The following is a 20,763-nucleotide window of genomic DNA, read 5'->3' as shown; positions in this document are numbered from 1 at the left end:
ACGCGTGCATCTTGGCGGGAGTGGTGGTGTCCAGCCCTTCCTCCATCTCTGCGGCCTGGTACCCAGAGCTGACGTCTGAACCACAGCAGAGGCCGGCAGCCTTTCACAAAGACAGACATTCAGTAACCGGCTTTCTGGTCTACCTGCCCCTGGCCCCTGTGCCCAGAGGGCTCTTGTCTGTTTGTCGTCTGTACAGGGCGTTTGTCTGTCTGGAACATAGACCTCCCTGCACTTGACAACTGCTACAGCCTTTCTGCCTTTTCTCTTAAACAGCTAGTTTGAAGCCCCAAGGGACCCTTAAAAAAAAAAAAAAAGAATGCAAATGGAAATTGTGCTGGAAGCTGAAAGGAATATTGTGAGTCGTGGGATCCTGGCCACACGGGGACAAACTCTTTTTTATTTTGGGTAATATTTCTTCTCCGGCATTTATTACACCTCTGTTAAACACAGCTCATGTGACACAGTGTGACTCATAGGCAGGCAGAGAAAAAGCTGAAAGTTGAGCCCTCAGCAGGGCAGGGCAAGGCATGGTTAATAGCAGCCATTAGAGCTGAAAGGAAAAATTACCCATGTGCCTCTGCCAGGCCTGCCTGGGAGCTCAGATGGGGCACCCCAGCCTGGTGGGTTGGGGGGGTGGGCTGGGCGGGCAGCAGGCAGGGAGAGTGGAGTGCAGAGCTCGGAGCTCCCAGCAAAGGGAGCAAGCTGAATTCAAGTTTGGGTCCTGGAACAGAAAACCCCCACTGTCCCCAGAACTCAGGCAGCGCTGTCTGACATCGTGACAGCACCTGATCACTCTCACCTGAAGGGCAGTTCCCAGGTCCATTTTAGCGACAGAGAGGACATGAAGGGCGGACATGCCCGCAGCGCCTGCTGATTGTGCGGGGTGGAGTTTATACCAAGACTCCCCGCCATTGCACACGGGGGTTCAGCACCACCCTTTATGATTTTTGAAAAGTCTTTATTTAAAGGGACACATGGTTCAAAATCCTTTCCCACGTTTTAAATCCTAGCCCCGGATGCCACACCTTGTACCCCGTCTGACACGCCGCTCTGAAAGTGTGCTTGTTTGGTGGGGCTGCCTAAGATGGCAGCTAGGAAAAGGAATTTAAGCGGGCTGTGCGGTGTCTGGGAAACCCATGGCGGGTCCGGAAAGAAAAGGCGGGGTCCCGCTCTGCAGGTGCTGCTAAGTCCCTCGGGTGCAGTGAGGGACTGTTGTCAGCAGGAACACACATCAGTTTGGAAAATGATAATAGAAAGCGGACTGTGGCTTGGAGCACGGCCCCCCAGCAGCCCTGCCGCTCCCCGCCCCTGCCTGTCCTCCCTCAGGTGGGCTGGCGCAGGGCGGGCAGGGTGGCAGCCCTGCACACCTTTGGGGTGGAGGTATCAGAATGAAATGAGATGCTGGAATGAGGTTTGAAAGGCCAGTTGGGCAGCCCGCGTGATGACCTGGGAGTGGCTGAGCAGAGCTGGTGGTGCTTAGCGTTGAGGCAGCCGCTGGGCACACGCTGGCCCGTCACAGGGGAGGTGTTTCGTGCTCGGTGTCTGATTTCTCCGAGATGACCATGCTCCGGCCCTAAGCTGGGCCTTGCCTGTCGCAACCGAGGCCAGGTCAGATCCGCTTAACTCATCACCAAGAAAATGCTCGCCGGAGCTTGGCTCCCTCCTGCATTTGGTGGCTCCGTCCGCCTGGGAGCACTGGCTCTCAACGTCTGTGTGTTGGTGGCACAGGGTGGGATCCCAGGGTTATTTTGGCTGCACTTCGGAACGAGTCCTGAGGTGTCTCAGGGCCTGTCAGCAGCATGTCACTCGGCGACCGGAACTCTTCCGCCCGACGCAGCTCTCATCTGGTCATCACACACAGCCCTTGTCCGTGTGAACCTGTCTCTTACTCCCACTCCTGGCGGGGGGATTGTACCCCGAGACGGGACTGGGTGACTCCCTCCGCCCAACATCGCGTGTACGGAGCCTGCGGACACACTGTGTGTCTTACGCATATTAGGTTACACTGTAGTCTCGTCAGTTGCTATGAAAATTAGTTTTACACACTTGTCAGTTGTTGACGAGTCTGACAGTTTGGGCCTCAGGATTTCCTGTCAGAGACCATGGAGGCCCAGATCTCCGCTGTAGGGTCCCCCACATGCTGTGATGAAGTGTGGGGAGTGCTTTGGGGGGGGTATGTCTTAAGGAATAAGACAGTGAGGGGTAGGAAGGGTGGCCCAGGGACCTCCTTTCAGAGCCCTTAGCGACACCCCACACCTTGCCGATCATGGCTCCCTCCTCGCCTTGGGTTACCTCGAGAGAGGATCCTGATGGCACCTTGGGACATCTGCTAAGTGTGTCGGAAAGAACTGGTTGAGCTGACGTTGGGCTGGAGGCCAGTGTGGGGCCGGGGCCTGGGAGGCCTGCGTCCAGATCAGAGGAGCTGGACCCGGGGAAGCCTGGGCCGCGGTTCTAGTGTCCCCGTGATTGTGGAGGCAGTTGCCTCAACGTTCTCTCCACCTTGGAAACACGAACAGGGGAAAAGGATAGATGGCAAAACAGGTGAGCGGTTCCAAACGGGTCCGCGATGGCTTCTTCTTTAGAAGAGAAGGCTGATGAATTGTTGGATCACTTTACAGAGAGGGGAGCTGGGACGAGAATGCTGCGTTCGTCACAGAGAAATGGCAGGACAAGAGAATAAGCCTAAAATGGCTTTTCCTTTTAAGCAAGATAGAGGAGTCACGGTGTCGCCTCTCGTGGAATTTTCCGAGTAGAGATTATGTCACCAGCAGGTCATTAAAGGCTGGACTCTTGAGAGACATGACAGGCCTCCATCTGGGACACAGAAGAAGCAGCTCCTCTCTGCTGTGGGGTGGCATCTGCGAGGTGAGGGTGGGTTCTTGGAGCTATTTCCTTGGATTTCCAAGGCCGGGCACAAAGTCCTTTGTGGTTTCCAAGTTCTCTGTGTCTTCTGCGTTGCATCCACCAGGCCGTGGGTAGAGAAATCACCGCTAGAGCCAGTTGAGGGAGGATGGCACCCTGGTCGTGCCTGAGGGGTGGGATGTTTTTAACGGGCTTGAGAAACCTGCTGGGATGTGGCAGCATCACGACTTTGCAGAGGCCAAGGCCGCAAGAAGGCTCTGGGCTCCCATTTGATTTCTGTCCCATAATCCTCGCATTTCCCGTTCATCCCGCCGGTGCTATCTCCCCGCGTCGTTACCATCACAGGCATTTCCCGTTCCTCCCTGTAGGTACCACCCCCAGCCCAGCAGGCGTGTACAGTGCCCTGTGCCAGTGTCGGTCGGGGCTTGATTACACTTCACGGCTGTAATTCAAGCCTGCTAATCCCCTCTGCGTTAGGAGAGAGGCCTGTTCTATTAGATAAGCTGATTACAGTCTCCTGTGTGCTTCAGACCTCGCCAGAGTTGTTTACTGGGGGAATGATTGCTGCTGGGAGCCCGTGTCCCACGGCATTGGGTACGCCCGCTCGGGGGTCAGGCCCAGCCGGCTTCCCCTCGGACCCGGGCGCGCCGAGAAGTGGAGTCTCGCTCTCAGCTGCTGGCCTCTCAACCTCTGCACCACCGGCTAAATATTGACCTTCCTCCTCTGTTAATGGAAGGAGCCGGTGGGATTCTCACAGCCGGAGACTTTTGCCCCCAGGAGGGTCAGGGATCAGGTCGGGCCCGGGCCCGGGCCGTGCACGTCCCATTAGGTGTGTTATGTGCTGTCGAGGGCCAGCCGAGGGAGGAAGACGGTGGGACCGAGTAGAGTGTGACGCATTCGGCAGCCACAGGCCACAAGGCCTGCAGACACCATTCAAGTGCTTATTCACAGTCAGAGAGGTTTCCTCAAAGCGACGAAGCCTCGGAGCCACCCTGCCCCTCTCTCTGGCCCATCTCCAGCCTGGGGACAGCCTGTGGCTCGGGTGCCACGGGCAGACTCCTTGCTGTCCAACCACCGGCCACGCGACATTGGCATGCTGGCTGCAGCCCAGGGCTCTTCAGGACACCGTGGACGCCCTGTCCCCAGATGCACAGCTGGCCTGGGCCACGTCTGCGCCCGCGGATGTTGGCATTAGTTTGTGTATTTGACCAGTGGTGGCCTTTGGTGAAGTAAGGAAGTCGTGCTTCGTTGTGATAATATCACAAGTGGGGGCTTGTTGGTGAGCACACGTCCGCCATGCACTGTGTCGTCACGATCTGTTTATTTGTCTGCTTTCCACCTGTTCCTTAGGGCAGGCATTGTCCCTTTTATTAAAGTGCCCTCCAGGACATATCTTATCCAGAAATGATGGTTTTGATGGAATAAATGAGTAAACTAATTAAGCTATTTCATAAGGAAGGGGTCTGCCTGAGAGTGAGTGAAAGTGGACGTTGTTAGGTGTCTGTCACAGCGCACCACATAGGCTCCTCAGTGTCCCCTTCCCTGCTTTTCTTCCCATGAAGCAGAGACCCCGGGCTCCAGGGACATGGCTGTTCCTTGCATGTAAAGGGCATGGCCAGCTGAAGACAGGACCAACACTGCAAAGCCAGGTAGCGTGGTAGGAGGGCTATGGCAACGTGGGATTCAGGAGGAAGGGCCGCCGTGCTGTCCTTGTCGCTGAACAGCTAGTCTGTGTAGTGCTCCATGATCCACAACCGTCTGCAGAGGGGTTTTCTCTGCTGTTCTGCTTTTTCGCTACCCCACGTCCCTTTTCTGGTCCCTTTTCTTTCCTTAAAGCCTCCTTCCCTCTGTCTTTCCAAGGGAACCATGTCTCCTAAGAGCAGCATATCCTCCAAACAGATGAATTGTGCCCTCAGGGAGACTTCTTTTCCTTCTGAACCTAAATGGGTGTATGCTCCTAAGGAAAGTCCAGAAGCACTGCACAGAGAGTTGCACCTGAAAATAGAGCTCTGAGAAGGGACTGCAAGGTCGGAAGCCCAGCCCGAGTGGTGGGAAGTTTCGTGGATGTGTGATGACTAACGTTCTCGTCTTCAAATATGAGATGGTAAATCTGTGAGATTATAAATCTGCCCATCGTTGTGTGTGTGGATCGAGCTTCTACATCCGAGCTGGACGTGGAGACGGGGTGTCTACACTGGATCCGGGGCTGTGCATTGTGTGAGCGCCCACTGCCCCATGGGTGATGGGGGCACCGAATGTGCCCCTTCCCTTCCACCCATGCGGTGGGAAGACGCCCAGCTGTCAGAAGCATAGGCGTCTGGGAACACCACACCTGGACATTCACCTCAGCGTCTTTGAAATAATCTCAGGGCATTTTAGAGTCGAGACGTGAATAGTAACGCTGCACCCCCGAGACTCCGGCCTCGGCGCGGAACTGGCAGCATCTTCCCACCAGACACGAGCACCGATGGGATGGGCGTCTTTTGAGAATCAAGGGTCCCCCCAGTCACAGAACTGTACTAATAGCAGCACGGCAGTGGGGAGTTAAGAAGCCCCCTGCTTTTTAGTCTGTTCATTTTTCTTTACATCCTTGTCACAGAAGGCAGGACAACTGACCTCCCGCGTGTTGTCACCGTCCTGAGCTTGAAGACCAGCATTTGTGGGTGTTTGCCTGAAGGAGAAATCTCTAGGTCTATATGCCTGGAGGTTTGGGGTCTACACCTGAACCTTTAGGTTCACACCAAGGTCAGTCCCCTGGAACTGTCTCTACAAGACGGATCAGAACTGCACAAACATGATCTGCATTGGTTGACAAGGTCTTACACTTGAGCTGGTTTGTTTTCTAACGTTGACATGGTTCCATTGTGTGTTCGAGACAATCAGGAGGAGGATAGGCTGAGATGATTCTGTAACTTTTTTTTTAGGAAAAGGAATATATATTATTTATACATTCAGCCATCTTGATACGAGCGCTAGGCCCTTATTTCACTGGAGGACCTCAAAGCACCTCTCACTTTTCTAGGAGCCCAAAGTGTCATTTTTGGGAGCATCTCAGGCCAGAGAGGTGGCTCCACAGTCCTGGTTTGCAAATTGGGAACCAAGCCCAAAACTGTAGGGTGTCTCCTACCATGTGAGGTAGAACCTTAAAAGTAAGGGCTGTTCATTACCAGACACAGTATCTTGAACTTCACAAGAAGTAAAGACCAATTCGGCTTAAAAAAAAAATAAGTGTTTGTACAACTGCAATTTCTGATGGTTTGCTATGGGATTTTTAGGTCAATTTTTAAGACAGACTAAGGTAGAGGGCGCCAATGCTGAGAAAGTCACCTGTTTGTGTTTTGTGCTGTTTTTTCTTGGTTTGGAGAACTTCGGGGGAGCAGAGATGAAATTCTGTGAAAGACAGCGTCAGAATTCACAGTGGCCTCCAGCCTATGGATGTGGCCAGCTGCTAATTTGGGCCCCGTGTCCTGGTCGGCCCTGGCACTGGCCCTCGCTTGCTGCCAGCCTTGCTGAGATTGGAGGTGTGGAGATATAGGAGGGCCCTGAAGCAAGTCAGCCACACAACTACGTGTGCTCCGGGGGGGAGGGACTCTGTCTCTCCTGTGCATCCGTTCCCTCAGCTAATAAAGGGGTTCATAACACCCCAGGATGTCCGGTGAGAATAAGAGCAAATGAGCAGATTTTTGGCAGATGTTTTTGTCAAGTTTAATTCTCGCACGAGAAAACATCATCGCTCCTGCAGTTCTCCCACTGCATCTGTGTATTTCAGCCCATGCTAATATTCCATTATCCTCGTCTGTTTATATTATTAGCCCGTGCTTCTCTGCCATCCATGATGCAGCAAACCTCTCTTATTTCTGCTCAAGTGTCCCCGACGGAAATGGCGGGTCCAGCAGAGAGTAGAGAGAGCCGATTCTCAGGGTACGTTTGTGGACTCAGCACCAGCCTGGTCCTTGGCTGGACGGCCATGAGTTGAGGTTGTGCAGGTCAGCACCCCTTTGTGCAAGCGGAGAGATTTGTGCTGTAACTGAGCTGTAGGGCTCTCGCTAGACAGAAGTGGACGTGGCCAGTCTGGCAGAGTCAGACAGGGTGCCACTGGGAAGGGCAAAGCAGCTCTGGCTTCTAAGATGACCGTGTCTGTCAACCCAGAGCGTGGCAGCCCCTGCAGAGGCGTCACAGCCGGCATGACCCCTCCGTCTGATGGGACCCTTGCTGGGCACTCAGCACCCTGTGCCTCAGTGTCCTCATCAGAATAGACACGGCTTCGCCAGGAGCTCTCCCATGAGGCCCAGTGCGGCCCAGGGAAGGACCGCCGTCACCAAGGGGCTGAGAAGGGCCACGTGAATGTCCGGCTGTGGACCAGGAGCGGGGCTTCCAGGCCGCGCAGACTTGAAAGCAGACATTACATGGGTCGGAAACATGTTGCTTACTGAATGCAGGAGAAAACAGGACACCTCTTCAGATAAATCTAGTAAGAACCCTGGGTAATAGGCCCAGCCTCTGGGAGGCAGGTCTTTCAAGGAAAATTAAGATGGCTTGTCATCTGTCTCTCTGTCAATTGCTGATGCATTTAGCCAGCGCCTTGTGGTGCTAAACGCTTTTTGATGACAGAGCCATGATGACCACCGTCCGTCCTTACAGGGGGCGGGTGCCTCCTGTGAGAGTTCTCTGTGGGGCTTCAGTGCACAGAGAGAAGAAACAGGCCGGGAGCCCTTCTCCCTTCTCCCCCTGACTCCCTGATTCTGCCACAATGTCAAAGCGAGTGAAGGCAACAGAAACGACAGCAAGCCCGGCTGAAACTCCGAGCCTAATCGCTCCCATCTGGAGCAGCACCGCGTCCCCTCGCCGCCTGCCAGAATGGCTGCCGCAGACGCTAAGTAGCACATTATTTTCGATAAGTTGCAATCATTTACTTGAAATCCACTTCTCCTTTAAAATGTCCCCTGGAAACTTGAATCGGCATTTGAGAAGCCTGGCTCAGGATGGGATTTGAATGCTCGCGCTCAAGTTCAAGGAAAGTTAAGCCCATGTGACTGCCGGGCGTTTATGCAGTCAAGATTTCAGCCCCTTGGACCCTGTTGGAAGGAGGGGAGGAGACGCCGTGAACGACAGCCCCGGAGCTCAGAGCCACTCTGAATCTCAGTCCCCAAGGAGAGACACAGGCGCTGAGACGGGAAAGATGGCCGAGATGGCTCCATGGGTCCCTCCCCAAAGCAGAAGTGACACGCCTCCCTGAAGACATCAAGCCAAGGCCATCCCTGGTCCCCAGGAGATGTTTCTCTTGTACCCAGAGCCTGGGATATTGAAGACCGCAAGCTCGCTTTGCAATGGAGCTCATGGTCTCAAACTCCCCCACCCCCAGCATGTCTGAGCTTGCAGGTCTTGCCCAGGATGAGAACCTGGATGCCGTAAGCTACCTGTCCCACCACCCAATCTTCCCTGCTGTCCAAGGTTTAGCGCACCCAGAGGCTGCTCAGAGAGTCTGCAGAGGCAGCCAAAGCCCCCTGCTTTTCCTGCAGCCTGTCTTCCTGTGGTTCTGCCGCTCCTGTGTCTCAGGACGGCACTGGTGACCCATCAGCAGCGAGGCTGGGCTTGCGGGGTCTTTTGGTAACACGTGGTGATGATAGATAACCCACATGCTGTCCCTGAAGGAGCCTGGTGACCTTGTGTGCATTTGTGAGGTGACTGGCTGGGATCACAGGTATTGTTGGTGGTCATGGAAAAAGGCAAGCCAATTGGCATGTGTTTTGAAATGGGCCCGGGGTGCCCACAAATAGGCCCAGCATCCTTCAGCCGTGAATTTTTCTGCTACCACCAAAGCGAGTGGGGGTGACATCTCCTCTGGAGGCTGTGTTGGGATCTCTCTCTCCTCCTCCTATGCCCCTCTTCTAATTCTCTGAAGCTGACAAGTTCAGTGGGCTGGTTAGAGCACAAAGATTATTTCACTGTAGTGTAGGGAAACGTCCCAGTACAAGCTGTATCTAGGCGGGCAGGTTGCACAATCTAAGTGACTTGTTTATAGGCCATTCTCACAGATTGCTCCTGCTCTTGCATTTGCTGCAGGGTTATACTGTAGCCCTCCTCCGGTCAAGACCCAGTCCTGTCTTCACTCCCTACCTCCTCACAGAGGCAGCAGACTGCTATTGGCTGGTTTCCATGTACAGTCACCCCACGCCACCCACCCCTGTCTTTCTAGGTCCAGGCTGCTCCCCTCCGGGCCACCCAGCACCCTGAGCAGGAGGCCTTTCCTTCCCCTGCTCCCTCACCCCAGACGTCTTGGATCTTCTCCCACCTCTTCTGATCGCCTGGGCGGCACCCGAGAGAGGCCCCTGCAATGATCAAGGATCTTTCTGGCTGCTCCGAACCTTCTCTTTTTGCAGGAAGAAAACCTCCCCAGTGGCTACTCAGGTTTTTCTGTGCTTGCCTTCAGTTATTAAATCTGCCTCCTTCTAATTTCCTCTGTAACACTAACCAACGTGAAATCACTCTGCCTTCTAGAGTTTTCTTTCTTCTTTCTTTTTCCCCTCCCTTCTTCCCTCCCTCCTTCCCTCCCTCCCTCCTTCCTTCCTTCCTTCCTTCCTTCCTTCCTTCCTTCCTTCCTTCCTTCCACAGCTTATATTAGCTTGGATTGGCTAAGGTTCCAAAAACAAACAAAACAAAACCCCTCAAAACCCTGCAAAATAACTTGGCTTAAACAAAATACAAGTTCATTTCTCTCTTACTTTCATATAGTCCAAAGGCAACCATCTGGGCTGGTCTCTAGGGTATGAGAACTTCTTTCTGTTTTCTCTGTCTAGTGTGGCTTCCATACCCAGGCCAACTCATGGTCCAGAGTGGATGCTAGAGCCCCAATCATTATATTCATGTTCCAGCTAGCAGAAGAAAAGGGGAAGGGGGCAAGAAAGGCATTCTTCTTTTGAGGGACATTTCTAGGACTGTTATATCCTACTTCCACTCATCTATCACTGACCAGAATTTTGTCACAAGAGCTGTGACCACATCTAGCTGCAAGGGAAGCGGAAAAGTGTCTTTCCTCCCGGTGGTTATGAACTCACCTGAAGTCAGGCCTCTGTTAGTCTACAGAGAGGGATGTGTTGGAAGAAACTAGCAGATAAACCTTTTCCTTCATCAACACTCTCTGCCAGGCCCTTTCTCAGGCGTCCCCTCTCCCAGGTCCCATGCAGGAGAGACACACATGCTCTATCATATCTCACATATCAACATCAATATTAGCAGAGTTAAAATGCACATGTACCTAAAATGATCCTGTTGTTGTCAATGGTCTTGGCCGATATGGGATCGAGTGAGTCATTTTCTCTTGACTTGTTCAAGAAGAAAAAACACATGTCCTTTTTCTCTCCCACATTCGACTTTCCATCCTCTTATAGACTGAAAGGAATTATGGTTCTAATGGAGAGAGAAATAGAAGGACCAAGTCAAAGAGGCAGAAAAGATGGCGTGAACTAGATTATTGCAGCTCTTGGTTCTAGACCCATGTCTGAACCTGGCTGGAATTTGCTGTTTGCCATCTGTGATGTCTTCCGCTGTCTGTCCTTGGTCTGCACACCTCGGTCCATGGGGCTTATCCAGCAGAGTTGTACATTTCCATCCATCAGGGTGAAGGTGTACTATTAGTGGTAGTATTTGTCTTCTGTGATTTTGGAATTGGAAATAATTATGGACCCAGTTAACACTAAATTATCAATGTCTTCCATGGGGACCCTTCAAGGTCATTAGCACATGGTGTTAGGATCCCTGTCTTTGAGTCATTCTGTGGCTTTCAAAAACTGAACGATTCTCATGGGAACACAAATGCTCTTTATTTCAAACTGAGTTCTGATGGAATTGTTTGGAAGGTTGGGGGAAAAAATTAGTTCTGCTCCGACTGAGTTTGTAAGTAACGGGCAAGAAAAGCCCGCTCATCACCTGGAGCTGGAAAGGCATTTCAGTCCTAACGCATTGGGATGATGTCAAGAAGGTGAGGCCAGCCATGAAACAGATATAGCAGCATCCAGCTGCTTTAATATTTTGATGTGGGGTTTCTCTGAGCCCTGGCAGCGGAGGACCCCCGAGAGTTCTGAATCCCACCCAGAAGTTGAAACCGAAACACGCTTCCTCAGACCTTGATTTGAATCGAGTCTGGACTCTCTTCTGGTTATAATTTATTTATTTTTTAATGGAAATTTGAAAGCAGCCATTAGAGATGAGTTCCAGGCAAGCTTGTCTGACACCAGGTGAGATTGCTCCGGAGCTAAGTGGTTCCCAGAAGGGTCTTTCCGCCTTCCAGGACGGCGTCTTCCCGGGTGAGCAGTGCCAGGTTGGATGGACTTGGATGCTTTCTCTCAGGATCACTCAAGTCGGGGCTGTGTGTCAAGAGAAGGCACCTCAGACGCCAGCAGAAGTGGGACTCATGTGCTCTGGGGGAAGAGTAGCAGGGAAGGACAGAGGGGAGAAAGAGGAGAAGAGGAGACACTTCAAGACTGTTGACCGAGGGTGGGTTTCCTGGCCTGGGAGGACATCAGGAGCAGCGTGTTGGAAGCACACCCGTACGGTCGGAGAGCCTGTGTGTGTGTGTTGGCACACTCGCCCACTGATTCCGGCTCCTTCCGTGTTGCTGGTCCCTGACACACAGAAACAAAACTCTGAACTGTAAATCTATCTTGCTTTCTTAGTCTTCCCAAAGGGATCTTTATCAATGGGATTGATTTAGGTTTAACCAACAATTGAAAACCTACCAGTTACCAAGCACTGACGTGTGATTTGATCAAAATGACCTGATTTACTCCCTAACACGAGCGATGGTGTGGTTGATATTATCGACTGTTGGATGGTCAGGAGACTGAACATAGGACGGCAAGGTCACGTAGGGGGAGTCTGGACCCCAGCTCCATCCCAGGGCTCTTGCTTTGTGCCATGCTGTGGAGCTAGCAGGAGAGCCCTAGGCCCAAACTTACACCTGGCGGGGGGTGGGGGGTTGCTTATTAAAATATGACGGGAGAGGAAGTCTCTTGTGAACTACCTGTGGCAGGGAAGTGGCCAGCATGCGGGGCGCCTACCTGAGACTGAGCCATGATGTTTTCATCTTCGCACAAGCGGGTACTGAGACTGTCTCTGCTTTCTCTTCCGTCACTTCCTTGAGAAACTCCTATCGTGGAGAAGCTTCCATCTCTAGGGGCTGCACAGCCAGCTGCCGACCTGTAGTTTCACATTTCTCCTGCTTTTTGTGGACAGGTTGGCAGGAAACCAGGACTTGCCTCATGGGTTACCACGTACGGTCCAGGCCACACACCCCTTGCGTTGGTCCTCCCCACTCTGGACATGGCAAGCTGGCCAAGTTGGTGTGAAGTCACACCTCCTGCCACCTTCCACAGCTCCCCCTTAGGCACAGGGGTTCCCGAGCAGCACAGCAAGCTTGAGCTAATAAGGCACAGAGCTCCTCGCCCTGCAGCCCGTGCCCGTCCCGGGAGGTGCAGCCTGCGGCCCGGCCCATGAGCCTCCTCTGTCAGCTGGCCCACAGAGGCCCAGTGTGCCAAGCAGGGATGTGTCAAAGGGATCCGTGCCCGAGCATCTCCGGAGACGTGGAGAATGCCCATGAGCAGAGACGCTGAAGCCCAGCCCAGAAAAATGGACCCCAGGAAGAGTCGGTGTGATCCTGTGTAGAATACCCAAAGACGGAAACCAAAAACCCCACTTAAACGCCTGCCCTAAGGCCTCACACAAAGCCCAGCACACTGCAGCTGCTGGCTAAACGCACAGGGGTGGTCTGTCACCCATCAGCCCTGGGCAGGACCACATTTTATGAGGAGACCCCGCCCCGCGCCTGGCACCAGAGGAAGGCGTCAACACGTGCTTGTGGGGTGACACACTTGAACTTCAAAACTTGCTGTTGACGGACTAAAGCCTACAAGTCCCTAGCTTGTTCTACCTGCTTAACCTGCCCAGAAGTGAGTTGAAAGGGCTGAAAGACACGTGTCCTCATAGCTGATCCCCTGGCTCTGCTCTGACAGGCCCTGAACCTGTGGGTCCCTTAGCATCCCTGAGAGTCCAAGGGCGGTTTTCCATGGAGGTTCCACGAACTTGGACTTCTCCTCTGACAAGGCTGCCCCAGGCCAGCTACAGCTCCAGGGTCCCCCACCGGGAGCTGGAAGGTCTCAGCTCAGGGTAACTGGGTTCCCTGTGCCCGGCAGAAGCTCGGACCGGTAGCTGTCAAAAGTGCTGATTTGTAAACTTCAGGAAGTGGAATTATTAATCATTCCCATTTGATTGATGGGCAAACTCTTTGAAAAAAAAACACCCATAAAAGAAGCTTTTCCATCCACCAAATGAGGGGGTTGAGAAGTAGGGGTGAAGAACATGAGGACACGCTGCCTTAAGCTTCAGGCTGCTAATGGTAAGACTGAAATGTACCCCCTTTAGTTTAGAAGGATCAAATTATGTCATAGTTATTTCTTAGCGTGAGGGGACAAGTCTCTGGCTGGTGACGTAATTGTGCTCGTGGGAAATGAAAGAAACTGGAGGAAGAAAAAGGAGGGGTGTGTGTGCCTTTGGGGATCTTTTGGTTGCCGGCCACCTATGCTGGCTACTTCCTGCGTCCACCACCAGCCTCAGGGCAGTTGGTGTCAAGTGTAAGAGGGACTCGAGCTCGGAGCATCAGCCGTGGGCGTCCCAGCACCCACCTCACTCCTGGCACCTTGTAGGCGCTCGGTCAGTAATGTGTTTAGTGACCCCAGCATTCCTCATTGGGCCCCTTTGTATTCGGAGGAATTTCAAGAAATTAAGACGTCAGTAAGAACTCCCTTCCTTCCCTGTCTCATATCTGGTTGTCGTAGTCTCCTTAGTCATGACCTGTGCACCAAGACTGTGTGTGTGTGTGTGTGTGTGTGTGTGTGTGTGTGTGTGTGTGTGTGTGTGTGTGTGTGTGTGTGTGTGTGTGTGTGTGTGTGTGTGTGTACGTACGTCCATGTGCATTCGCACACACAGAGAATTGACTTCACGCCCACCGCACTACCATTTGTGAGCAAGCCAGAAATCCTCCGTTGTGGTCGAGGATGAAGTGTCTGAGGTAGAGACCTTGAGGCCAGTGTTGGCTGTGTCCCGGTGTGTCGCCTTTGCAGTCTCCAGTTGCCCTCTGTGTGTGTTTGGAACATGACTTCACCTTTTATAAGGTGATGCAACTCAGTGTGTGCACGTACTTCATGATCAAGTCACAGGGTAACTGGTATTTCAGGAGGCAAGCCCTTTGCTCTACTCGTATTCCTAAAAAGGAATTTCTGGCCCAGACTTCTGTCCAATGTTCTGACCGATGGGGACACGGAGGTGAGGCCGTGAGAGCGCCACCTCCCAACCCTTCTCCTGGCCGCGTGTCATGAACACAAGCTCAGGGACAGTGGGACGTCCTGCGTGGAGGTTAAGCTTTGTGCCTTCGTGTCCAGCAGAGAGACTGGCCCCGCGATGTGAGGGCACCCACCCGGGAGGCCGCCTCTGGCCGATTCCAGGACACCTCTGTTAGCTGGCCGTCTCTAGGTCTGTCATCTCTGTCCACCAGCCCAGCTCTGGGTCCCTGGACTGCTGTCCACATCTGAAGACAGCCCATCCCCGCCACCTGCCCCACCTGTGGGAGTGAATCCAGGCGCGGCCTCCCAGGGTCCGTCCTCCGTGAAGACACAGTGCCCTCTAGCGGGCCTTGTCAGGAGCTGCTCGGGACCCCTGTCACTGCCCTGGCAAGGACAAAACCGCTGCGCCAGCCCTTCCGCCAAGGACCTTGAATGTGCCTTCAGGTTTGGTGTGTTTTTCTCCTTGTGTGAAGAAGAAGAAAGAACGGCGAGAGACGTTACTGTGAGAGCAGCTCCCCCGCTGCTGTGGCAGTGCTGCTATCTTGGATGTCTTCTCAAAGAATTAACCCCAGGGCCAGTGATGGCAGCAAGCTGGATGTGACATCATATGTTTGTTGAAGGTCATGTGACAATTTCTATAGATCAGCCCCCTGCCTTGACTGGTCTCTTACATGAGGGGGTGGATTTGTGAGGAGAAAACTCTTCTAAGAATTACTATCAAAAGTGTTAAATCTTTTGTTGTGGGCCCCTCTGAGGACACCGAACCCACTGCACTTAATAATGCTTCTGGTAGCACAGACCTGACTATGAAAGGGGACTTGCCCTCACAGCCGCTGCAGTCACAGCTGTTGGGCCGGGGAGCAGGGAGGTGAGGGCGGGGGCAGGGCGCCCGTCAGGGCCGGGAACCTGATCGCATGTGATAGCTGCTGGATTAGGTAAGAGCGCGGTGGAAATTGGATCTGGGAGGATGAGCGTTAGCATCTCTGGTGTCCTGGCGAAAGGCTCATTTGAGTGCTGCATGGTGCCACAGAGATAAAAAGGGGCTTTTAAATAATCATTTTGTCTCCTAGTCACCAGAGTGCTGGCTCCAAGCAGTAAATCGGTGGCATCGGTCCTGCTTAGACGTGTCACCCTTTTCATTTGTTTAGTGAATGTTGGTGGGGTTTTTCTGTAACTGACTTGCTGAGCAGTTCCCATAGCAGAGCCCCAGATTTATAGGGGTGCACACATGTGTGTGTGCAGTGCTGTGTGTTGGTCCATCTGTGCCTGCCCCCACGTACGTGCACAGCCCAAGACCATCAGAACCGAACCTTCTGGGTAAAACAGTGGGAGATGGAGGTTTCTCTTGTTCCTATATGTGCAATTTTTTTTCTTGGTTCTGGCACACATGCTGATGTGTTTTATTTTCATAATGATTTGAGCAGCCAACATTTATGGAACGGTGCACTGTATTTTATCATACCAATTTCTTATGGTCCACATATAGAAACCAGTTATGTTAACTTTCAGTGGATCCTAATGTCTTTTTACAAAGTATTCGTTTATAGGAGTCATAAAATGATAACATCTAAGTGAAATGCTAACATTTTACTATGGGGTTGCTTTCCTCCAGCTAAATGGACGCTTCATACCTGAGGGTCAGAAGAGCCCGTGTAGACGAGGGCTTCCCATTCCGTGTCGCCCCCGGCACCTCCATGGCGGGAGGACGGGGCTCACGGGCACCCTGGCCACGTCCTTTTCCGGCCTTAGACATTTCTATTCTTATTTTATTTAAAACCAGTTCAGTGTCGAGACAAAGAACAATATTAACTAGGCAGGTGTGGATGGTTTGTGCTTCCCACGGCTTGTTGAAAAGAAGAAGTGAGGCGTGGGTGTGGGTGAGACGGAGAGGGCTGGCGAGGGAGATATTCTCGGGGGTAAATACCGGGTAGTCATGGCCGTCGCGTGCCCAGGGTCACCCACCCAGTCCCGGGAGGAACTGGGACCAGCACTGCGGTCACTGGACACCTAGCTCTTTCCTTTCTCACTGCCCCCGTAACTGACCGAGTTTGGTAGGCAGGTGAGCTGACTGGGCCCCAGGTGCTGCCTGCGCCTGTCACAACCTCAGGGGGCTGCCTTCCTGCACAGGAACCGGCACCCGCCCCGGGGGGCTCCCCAGACACCCCCACCCTGAAACAGCCCTTGGCTGCCACTGCTCAGAGCGCCTCTCTCCACGGGGCCACGGGGCCCCTGCCTGCCCCAAAGTGTGAGGGGACACGGACTTCGTCTCTGCCCCTTTACTACGTCCCTCCTTTTCTCTGCTACCCAAATTTTTTTTGATTTTTTTAAATTGGAAATTCTTTTCAAGTTCCGTTTCTGCAAAGATGTGGCCGCTGAGAACTAGCCTGGGCTTCGATGAGTGATTTATTTTATGGCGGGTTTTTTTTGAAATGACAGTGTAGGCTGGTAACTATCACAATGCCGGAGTGTAAGACCACAAACTCACAGAAATCTAAAATTACATTTGAAGAAGGAAATGCTTTTCCTTGAGTTCAAATTTGGCAGTTTTGGGATGAAAGCTAAAATTATATTCTGTTATAATTAATTTTGGGTACTTTTGGACTTCCCTTTATTGTGGTGAAATATACATAACAGAGTCTACCAGTTTAGCTGTTTTTAAGTGCGCGGCTCAGTGGTATTAAGGACATTCACACGGTTGTGCAGCCGCCGCCACCACCTTCTCGGGGACTCTTCACCTCCCCAGAGGAACCCGTGTCCCCAGGGAACCCGCGTCCCCTCCCCAGCCCTGGCCCTGCTTGTCTGCTTCCTGCCTCCTTGAGTTTGACAATTCGAGGGGCCCCGTAGCAGCGGAGTGTAATTCATTTTGGGGAAAAAAGCACATCTCTGCCCTCACCGCCCGCCTTTCTCTCTTTGCAGCCCCTCACCCATTCCTCATATGCCACGTAGACAATAATTTTGTGACTTTTCAGGCAGATGACACGATGGACTGTTTTAGTTTTAGCTTTGTGGACGGGTCCCTATTAACGCCCCTTACCTCCGCTTGTCTTCCTGCAGTTTTGAGTATCCGGGGCGCCCAGGAAGAGGAGCCCACCGACCCCCAGCTGATGCGCCTGGACAACATGCTGCTGGCAGAGGGCGTAGCCGGGCCCGAGAAGGGCGGCGGCTCGGCGGCGGCGGCCGCGGCGGCAGCTGCGTCCGGCGGGGCGGGCTCGGACAACTCGGTGGAGCATTCCGACTACAGAGCCAAACTGTCCCAGATCAGACAGATCTATCACACGGAGCTGGAGAAATATGAGCAGGTACCCGCGGCCACCGGCCCTTTCGGGGAGGATGGAGGATGCAGGGCTGGGGGCTCGCAGCGCCGGGTGGCCGCTCCGGCACTGGCCTCCGCGTGTCCAGCCTGTGCGCCTCACACAGAGCCGCTCGTGGAGCTGGGGCCACGCGTTTGTGGTGTCCACTGTGAAAACCCAGGCAAACCGGACATCAAGGCGTGAAAGCTGTTTACGTTTTATGTGGCAACGTCAGGTAGCATTCGTGGTCAAAAGGAGGGACACGCAGTGCCTGGAACCCAGGCCGACCTGCCCGTGGCGTGCAGCCGGGCTGGTCAGGGCGAGAGGCCATAAGCGGTCACCACCCAACCCACCTGGAGTCGGTGGGTTTCCTGGTCCTTGTTTGCTCTTATTTGGGGGGATTCCTCATCTTCCCGGTGCTCCTGGAATCCTGTGGGAGAGGATACAAGGATAGGACTTGGCCTTGAAGTCCCCAGCTCCACCCAGATGCAGTCAGCTGAGACCCACCACATTCTCCTTTTTATAGAACGCGATATGCAATGTGGTACAGACCTCCCTCTAGGAAATGAGCAGAGGGTCTCGGGGGACCCCTGGAGTCGGGCAAAGCTGGATTCCAGTCCTGACACCCTACTGATAGTCTGGGGGACCCAGCGTTCCACACCTGCTGCCCTGAAAGCTGGTGGCTTATGGCAAAAGCTACAATTTGGAGTTAAGGATACCACAGGGCTGTACAAGTCATATGAAGGAAAGGATAAGAAAGTCCTTAAATTACAAAGCAGTTTATAAGTGTGAGGTGTTCTGATTATAAGAGAGCTCCTCTCCACGCGAGACCCTCTCCTTCTTCCTACACACACACACACACACACACACACGAGCCAATATGGCTTCCTCGGGCGAGCATGAAAATTGCTTTTTTAGGAATCTCTTAATATCAGCCTTCCTGCCATCATTTAGTTGACAAATATGTTTGTTGTCACCTCCTTGGGTGCAAGTTCCACAGTTGACTTACTTTCATCAAATTGTTAGGTTTCTGGGTTTCTTTTTTAAGAGTCACGAATGAAGAGGGGAAAAAGCAAATGGTAGAAGACTCTCCACATGCACTTATGACTCTCTAGGCAGAAGGCAAATGCAAACTTAATAGAAATTTAAATTTTAAAATAGAAATGGGCATTTTAAAATTTAAAGTGAGAAAATTTCATTATTGTACTCCTGTCTACCTTTGAAATGGATTTCTACAAGGTCCCTTCTTTTACGAGAGAAAAAAAAAATTGCTGTGAAGCGTGAAGCCAACCGTGCTGAAATCCAGCCGTCCGACAGGCGTTGGGAGGGCCGACGGGAGGAACGCGAAAGCCGTCCAGCCTCATGTCAAGAACCTGTGTGCCATCGCCCCTCACCTTGGGAAAGAGCAAACGTTCTTGCCACAGTGTTGGCTCATGTAGACGTTTCCTCAGAGCCCAGGAGATGCTGAGCTCAGAGAGCTGGCTGGTCCACGAGAGGGTCCCCCACCTGGCCCATCATGCTGGAGTCCAGAGTCTGCCCTAACCCAGAGGATAACGTGGCAGGAGGGACGGGCACATCTCCTACCGAGGTCTCCAGCGGGCCTCATGGGCTCCCCCCCTCCACCTTCACCCTAAGCCTGGTCTCTGGCATAGCCATCTGCCTAGGTTTGTCACCCAGGGTAACTCGCGCCAAGCTCCAGGGGCACAGAAGAGCCCGGACGGTGGCTTCCCCACTAAGCCCCTAACTGGAATGGATGCCAGGCTGGAAGGTGTTGAAACTTGGCTCTACTCTTAGCTCAGGCTCCAACAACGTAGAAGACCTGCCCGTTTTCTTGATTGAAGCCCCTTGTCACTCCTCTGTCCCCATCCAAAATGAGGCAGACACTTTTGTCCACATAATTGTCTCATTCCTCCAGGCACTTATGTGGCTGGGCACCCAGGACAGGCGCTGCCCTCATCTCCATTTCCGTAACGGTGAGGGGATGGAGGTAAGGCGACTAGGTGAGGTGTCTGGCTTGCACCTCCAGTGTGGGACGGAGCGTGCCCTGGACCCATAGCCCGAGGGCTCTGCCCGGAACGATGCCTGGCTCCACTTAACACGGGCACAGCGCACCCTTCTGTACACACGGAGGGGACCAGCGTGTCCTCTGCTACCTCCAAGGACCAGATCGCTGGTGCCTAAGCGAGACTGGTGATAAGATCGTGTCCTTCAGAAATGTCTCATGGATACCTACCTATTCTAAACAGGAAGGGTGCTGGGAACTGGGAACATCAGCACAAGCTCCAGCCTCCCAGAGCAAATGACGTAAGTGTGGCAGTAGTAGCCGTCCGTAAGGGTTATTCTCAAAAAGCGCTACAAACTCACTTCCTATTTATGTGGGCGTTTTCCAGGTGAGCAGTGAGCACTGCCTGACACGCTCTGGGTGCTCGATCATGTATTAATGTTGGTAGTGTTGTTAATGATAGTAAATAGCAGACTGTAGGAAGTTATGCCGTTAACCTTCTAGCTCGTACGTCTGAGAGACATAGCTTCTTCATTTTCCTGTAACCACTCCTCGTGGCGCCTTGTTTTTTAAAACTAGGAAACCTCAGTAAAGGAAACACGTTACTGTCTATTTTCATAGTGTCTGGATGAAACGGTGAACTTGACCATGTAGTAGTAGCTTTTGTTGTGTTGGTCTGTTTTGTCTTCTTCTCAGTGTGGTGGTGACGGATAACGGGGCGATCCATTAGCTCTGCAGTAATGAGCTGCCATCGCCCCCCCCCTCACCCCACCGCTCCAAAAAATCCCCCCAAAACAGAAACTACCTGAATCAGCCCTTGCTTCACCCCGAGGTTATTAAATAAAGAAGGCTTTTCGAGACTTCGATTAGAAAGAAAGGGAGGAGATTGTTTTCGTCGTTAAATGGGGCTGGGAAAACACTTTTCAGCCAATCCCCCTGGTAGCTAAGGAGATAAGAGCTGGCGTGTCCTAATAGATGGAACCGCGATGGCGGCAACCTGAATGTTAGCGCCAGTGCTGTTTGAAGAGGCTGCTCATGCAGCTTTGGCGGCTTCCTCAGCTTTTGCAAATCATGCTGCCGGGCACGCCCAGGGTGTCCCCACACTGCGCTGGGCTCGGTGAGGCCAGTCACAGCTCAGGCCCCACGTCCCAGTTCCACCCGTGGGTGACGTTGGCACCACACCTCCCTGGAAGGATTAAGGGAGAAGCCACGTGCGGGTGTAAGTAAGCGGGGACGCAAGGCCTCGCACAAGGCTTTCCAAGAGGCTTTTCCTCAG

The 20,763-nt window shown here is 52.9% G+C and overlaps 1 protein-coding gene across 3 annotated transcripts in view; it reads left to right on the top strand.

Annotated features, from left to right (window-relative positions):
- Positions 1–20,763, top strand: part of PBX1 (PBX homeobox 1) — a 253,995-nt gene that overhangs the window by 172,815 nt on the left and 60,417 nt on the right. For all 3 annotated transcript variants that reach the window (XM_019660681.1, XM_019660679.1, XM_019660680.1), the window contains exon 2: positions 17,250–17,494. In XM_019660681.1, the coding sequence (XP_019516226.1) occupies positions 17,250–17,494 (245 nt within the window). The remainder of the gene's footprint in view (positions 1–17,249; positions 17,495–20,763) is intronic.

The sequence above is a fragment of the Hipposideros armiger genome, unplaced genomic scaffold, assembly GCF_001890085.2.
Source record: "Hipposideros armiger isolate ML-2016 unplaced genomic scaffold, ASM189008v1 scaffold_324, whole genome shotgun sequence".
NCBI lineage: Eukaryota > Metazoa > Chordata > Mammalia > Chiroptera > Hipposideridae > Hipposideros > Hipposideros armiger.
This window is presented reverse-complemented; position numbering and strand designations above follow the sequence as displayed.